Source organism: Belonocnema kinseyi, chromosome 2 (assembly GCF_010883055.1).
Source record: "Belonocnema kinseyi isolate 2016_QV_RU_SX_M_011 chromosome 2, B_treatae_v1, whole genome shotgun sequence".
Classification (NCBI taxonomy): domain Eukaryota; kingdom Metazoa; phylum Arthropoda; class Insecta; order Hymenoptera; family Cynipidae; genus Belonocnema; species Belonocnema kinseyi.
In genome coordinates, this window is record NC_046658.1 from 141,828,585 (window position 1) to 141,834,817 (window position 6,233).

Below are 6,233 nucleotides of genomic sequence, written 5' to 3' on the forward strand. Positions count from 1 at the left end.
GTTGAAATCATTGAATTTGAAATCTTCATGAAATTTTTATGAAATCATTGAAATCTTTGCAATCATTCAAATATTTAAAATCTTTTGAAATCTTTTAAGATTTTGATAAAATCCTTCAAACCTGTGAAATCTTTTGAAAACATCTAATCAAATTTGAAATCGTTCAAAATCTAAAATTTTTTGAAATATTTAAAACCTGTTTTACTGTACTCTTGTTGAAGTCTTCATGAAATTTTTAAGAAATCAGTGAAATCTTTAAAATCACTAAAATATTTAAAATTTATGAGAAATCTCGTCAGATTTTGGTAAAATCCTTAAACTCCTTGAAATCTTTATGAAATATTTGAAATGTTTGTGAATCCTTCTTTAATCTTTGTTTGTGAAATATTTTTTGGTCGTTTAAAATCATTGAAATCTTTGGAAATTTCACAAATTTAGGGGGAATTTTTGAAATTGCTTCAAAAAGTTAAATGTGGTGTAATAAACCCATTCTTAAATATTTAAAATTCTTGAAATCTTTTGAAATCCTAATGAATTTTTTGAAATATTTGAGAAATCTTTCTGAAATCTTTGGTATTCAAATAAAATTATTAAAGTTTTGAAATCTTTTTGAAATCTTTTGAAATCTTCTATAACTTTTTAAAATCTTTTAAAATATTTGAAATGTTTTGAAATCTTTGACATTTCTGTACCCTTTTTAAAATATTTAAAATCCTTAAAATCTTTTGAAAGTTCTAAAATTGTTATGAAACCTATGAAATCTTGTCCACACGCCTTTTTCAAAACCTTTAATTATTTACTTTGTTTTAAAAACAAAAATAAATTGAATTTTCTCCCCAGAAATTCAAGGGGATTTCCAGGTTTTCAAGGTTTAAACAACAAAGTTGAACCCGGTTTTATCAATTTAGGGAATTTAGGGGTGTCCGAATTTACCTCGCATGTCCGAAATTACTCTGTTTGAAGGTAACAAAAAAAAAATGTACACAAGATGTTCAAACTCACCCTTCAACATCTGGACTCTGTGGTGCTGAAATATTTACATTATAGATATCCGGGGTGATATTTTGTTTTTGATTCATTAAACCGGATGTTTCCAAAAGTGGATTTCCGCTGACTAGAATAATTGAAATAAACACTTTTGCCCCGATGGAGGCAATTTTAATGCTACAAACACTTTTCATGATCTGAAACCGCGAGGTACTCGAACTTCGAGGAAGGTCCTTTCCTAACTGAGTAACCAGTTCTGCTCTTCTGGTACTTGTGGTAAGCGAAGTAAACGGAAATTTCGACTTTCACCGCTTACAATTCTCAATTTTCCTCTTATTTCCGCTTATTCGTTCAGTTTTCATGGCTCTGTCAAATATTTTTGAAAAAGATGCCTTCAGGGCAATCTCGTTTTTTTCAACATGTTGACATCAATGCTCTAGTTTCTTAGAACTACGATCAAAACAGGAAAAAGGACTAATTGTTTACACTCTTAAAAATTGTTTTCACGCAGATGGATTTTTTAAAAAATAAAAATTTTTTTTTTTAACAATCATAAGATGTTTTTAAAACAATAAGGAAACATAAAAATGGGTAAATTCTGACTCAATTGTTTTAGTTTCAGATTTTATTATATATTGTAATTTATGCTGTATCGTACACTAGTTGAATTAAATATGTGTTGACTTACATTTTGCATTCAAATAATATTCTTCTACATTTTTTTTGCTGGAAATTGAATTGGTAAGTGAATTTAAAGTTTAGAATTTACTACATTGGGTCAAGGATCAGGCGCTGGTGAATCCCGTTAGTTTCAAGAATATTTCTTCCTCAATGTAATTCCACAAGCAAAATAACTTGTGTCATCAGGCTGATGACCGAATCCTTTCTACTTGGTGCATCACTGCAATTTATGGTATGGGGCCGTATATAAATTACGTAACTGATTCTAGGCCCCCTAAAGGACCCCCCCCCCCCGCTTGTAACGAAACGTAACAAAATATGTTGAGCCTCCTCCCCCCTCCCTTAATCCTACTATACGTAATTCAGGGTGTCCAGAAAGGGATCATCCATAAACTACGTTACCACTTTAGGGAGGGGGGGGGGGATTCTGATAAAACCTACGATTGGAAACGGGAAGGGCGGGGGATCCTAGTCAAAGTTACACGTATATTCCTAGAAATACTTTCTTAAAGATACTTTCTTAAAAATTGAAAACAAGTTTTTCTTGCTTAAAAATTTAACTTTTTGATTGAGAATTCTTGAATTTTCTGGAAAATGCATCCTTTTTGGTAGAAAACTATTCCTTTTTGAAAAAATGCATTATTTTTAGTAGAAAATTTAAAGTTTTGAATTATATTAAAAGGTCGTATTTTTCAGTAATAAATTATTCTTTTTGATTTAAAATTAATTTTTTGTGGTGTATTTTCGAATTTAGTCAGAAATTCTTTTTTTTTCGGTCAAAAACTAATCTTTTTGTTTAAAGATGTATGTTTTTTAATAAAAATTCAACCTTTTGGTTGAGAATTCCTGAATTTTATTAAAATATTGTCTTTTTTGTTAATAAATTGTTTTGTTTAGAAATTTATCTTTTTTAGTTAAAAGTTAAACGTTTTGGTTGAAAATTCTTCAGTTTTATTGAATATTCTTCCTTTTCTTTGTTAAGTTTTTTTTTTTTTGTTTAAACATTTATATTTTGTTGAAAATTTAACAATTAGGTTTTAAAGTTAAAATAATTTCTCGAAAATTAAAACAACAATTTCTTTCGTTCTTAAAATGTCAACTTTTTGATTGAGAATTCTTGAATTTTATTAAAAGGTCGTATTTTTTGGTAGTAAGTCATTCTTTTTGTTTAAAAAATAAATGTTTTTTTTTCGGTTGAAAATTCAAATGTTTTGGGGTGAATTTTTTACTTTGGTCAAAAAATCGTTTTTTTTTTAATAAAAAATTATTCTTTTTCTTTAAAAATGCATGCTTTTAGTTAAAAATTCAACCTTTTTGTTGAGAATTCTGTAATTTATTGAAATATTGTTTTTTTTTCGTTCTAAATAAATATTTTTGTTAAGAAATTTATCTTTTTTAGTTAAAAATTGAACGTCTTGGTTGAAAATTCTTCAATTTTATTGAATATTCTTCCTTTTCGTTGGTAAGTTAATTTTTTGTTTAAAAATTTATATTTTTAGTTAAAATTTAACAATTAGGTTTTAAAGTTGAAATAATTTCTTGAAAATTAAAACAAAAATTTTTTCTTTCTCAAAATTTTAACTTTTTGATTGACAATTCTTGAATTTTATTGAAAGGTCGTATTTTTTGGCAGTAAATCATTCTTTGTGTCTAAAAATTAATTTTTTTTTTAAATTCAAATTTTTGGTGGTGAATTTTTTACTTTGGTCAAAAATGCGTTTTTTTTAATAAAAAATTATTCTTTTTGTTTAAAAATGCATGCTTTTAGTTAAAAACTCAACCTTTTGGTTGCGAATTCTAAAATTTCATTGAAATATTGTTTTTTAGTCATAAATAAATATTTTTCTTCAGAGATTTATCTTTTTTTAGTTAAAAATTAAGCGTTTTGGTTGAAAAGTCTTCAATTTGATTGAATATTCCTCCTTTTCGTTTGTAAGTTAATCTTTTTGTTAGAAAATTTATATTTTTGGTTGAAAATTTAACAATTAGGTTTTGAAGTTAAAATAATTTCTTGAAAATTAAAACAAAAATTTCTTTCTCTCTTAAAATTTTTATTTTTGATTGAGAATTCTTAAATTTTATTAAAAGGTCGTTTTTTTGGTAGTACATTATTCTTTTTGTTTAAAAATTAATTTTTTTCTGTTTGAAAATTTAAATTTTTTGTGATGAATTTTTTACTTTGGTCAAAAATTCGTTTTTTTACAAAAAATAATTCTTTTTGTTTAAAAATCTATGCTTTTAGTTAAAAATTCACCCTTTTGGTTGAAACTTCTTGAATTTCATTAAAATATTGTCCTTTTTGGTCATAAATTAATATTTTTGTTTAGAAGTTCTTTTTTAGTTAAAAATTTAACGTTTTGTTTGAAAATTCTTGAATTTTAATAAAAATTCTTCATTCTCGGTAGTTAATTATTCTTTTCATATTTTTGGTTACAAATTTAACAACTAGGTTTTGAAGTTGAAATACTTTCTTAAAAATTAAAAAATTTCTTTCTTTCTTAAAATTTCAAATTTTTGATTAAGAATTCGAGAATTCTTTTTCATCAAAAGGATGTATTTTTGTAAAAAATTAATATTCTTGTTTAAATTTCAACAACTAGGTTTTGAAGTTTAATATTTATTTCTTTAGTTAGAAATCAAAAGGTTTTGATGTAAATTCCTTTTTTCTTGGTCGAAAAATTACTCTGGTAATTGAAAACTTGCCTTTTCCATTTTTGGTAAAAACTGTTTCCTTTTTAAGTAAAAATTCCACTTTTTTAAAAAATAAAACAATTTTATTAAAAATCCTCTTTTTTCGCTGAAAAGTAATGTAGTTTAGTTGACCATTTAAGTTTCTTGTTTAGAATTATTGAAATTTGTACAAAATTCTTTTTTTTTGTGGCAAATTAACTTTTTGGTTTAAAAATTCATCTTCTTTAGTCAAAAATTAAAGTTTTTGGTTGAGAACTCTTGAATTTCCTTGAAAATTCGTCCTTTCCAGTAGTACATTATTCTTTTTGTTAAAAAAGAAAATTTTTTAAAGTAGAAAATTCAGCCTTTTCAATTTGATGTAAAGGTCATATTTTTTTGTAAATACTTTTTTTGTTGTTGCAAAATTACTTTAGTAATTGAAAACTTACCTGTTTCATTTTTAATAAAAAATGATTCTGTTTTAAGTATAAATTCCAGTTTTTGTTAAAATTAACCTTTTTTAGATAAAAATTCATCTTTTTTAGTGAAAACTAAGATAATTATTTTGGTCATTAAAAATTTACTCATTGCAATTTTAGCCGAAAATGGATCTTTCATGAGGAAAAATGAAACTTTTTGTTAAAATTGAACTATTAGAAAAAAATTTTTCTTTAAAAAATGTTTATAGTTTAGTTGAAAATTCGTACGTTTAAAGATAAATAATGTTTTTGGTAGAAACTTAATCTTTTTCTTTAAAATTTTATGTTTTTAGTTGAAAATTTAACTTAATGGTCAAGAACTAAATTTTGTTAAAAATTCCTCTTTCTTAGTAGTAAATTAACTTTTTGTGCAAAAATTCTTTTTTAGTTAAAAATTTAACTTTTTTGTTTATAATGCTTGAATTTAATTAAAAACTCGTTTTTTAAAAAATGAACTTAACTTTTAACAAAATAATTGAATTTTCAACCTAGGAAGATGAATTCTCTACAAAATTGTTGAATATTTAACGAAACAGTTGCTGGTAAAGAAATCCATCCTTTTGTTGAAAATTGAACTTTCTTTGTTAAAAATTTATATTTTTCGTCGAGAATTTAACAGTTTCAATGAAAGCTCGTTTTTTAAAATGTGATATCGTTGAGAATTACCTCTTTTGGTTGAATATGCCACTTTTGCGATTGAAGATTCATCTATTTGGGGTTGAGATTTAACTGTTTTGTTGATGATTTACCTTTTTCTGTTCCAAATTCAACAAATTTGCTGAAAATTGACGTATTTGGCTGGAATTTTTTTTTCAAATAAGAATATAAATCTTTTCTAAAGAAAAATAAATATTTTTCGTTCAAAATTATTTTTTCTTTAAAAATTAATTTTTTTACCTGAAAATTTAACTATTTTATTTTCACTTAAAAATATGTACTTGTTAAATTGAGAATTCAACTATTTGGTAAAAAATTATAATTTGTGTTGAAAGATTGAATTTTTGGGTTAGAAGTTCAATTGTATTGTAGATAATTCACCTTTTTCACTTCAAAATTCAATACATTTTTTGAAAAGTAACATATTTGGTTAAAAATTCCTTTTTTAACCAGAATATTAGTCTTTCTTTATATGAAAATTAATATTTTTCGTTCAAAATAATTTTTTTGCCTGTTAACTTTAATATTTTATTTTCGGTTAAAAATTTATACTTTATAAGTTAAAAATGTAACTATTTTGTGGAAAATTAATATTGTTGTTAAAAGAATTTATTTTTGGGTTAAAATTCAATTATTTTTTATATAATTCGCCTTTTCCACTTTAAAATCCCGCAAATTTTTTAAAATTGATATATTTTGTTGAAAGTTCCATTTTTTTAAGAGAACATTATTCTTTTCTATGGAAAAAATAATATTATT

The 6,233-nt window shown here is 24.2% G+C and overlaps 1 protein-coding gene across 2 annotated transcripts in view; it reads right to left on the bottom strand.

The window, feature by feature from the left end:
• The window catches only part of LOC117167407 (carboxypeptidase B-like), a 48,859-nt gene extending 47,652 nt beyond the window's left edge, over positions 1 to 1,207 (bottom strand). For both annotated transcript variants that reach the window (XM_033352307.1, XM_033352306.1), the window contains exon 1: positions 1,003 to 1,207. In XM_033352307.1, the coding sequence (XP_033208198.1) occupies positions 1,003 to 1,181 (179 nt within the window). In that variant the 5' untranslated portion in view covers positions 1,182 to 1,207. The remainder of the gene's footprint in view (positions 1 to 1,002) is intronic.
• Between the last annotated feature and the right edge of the window lie 5,026 nt (positions 1,208 to 6,233).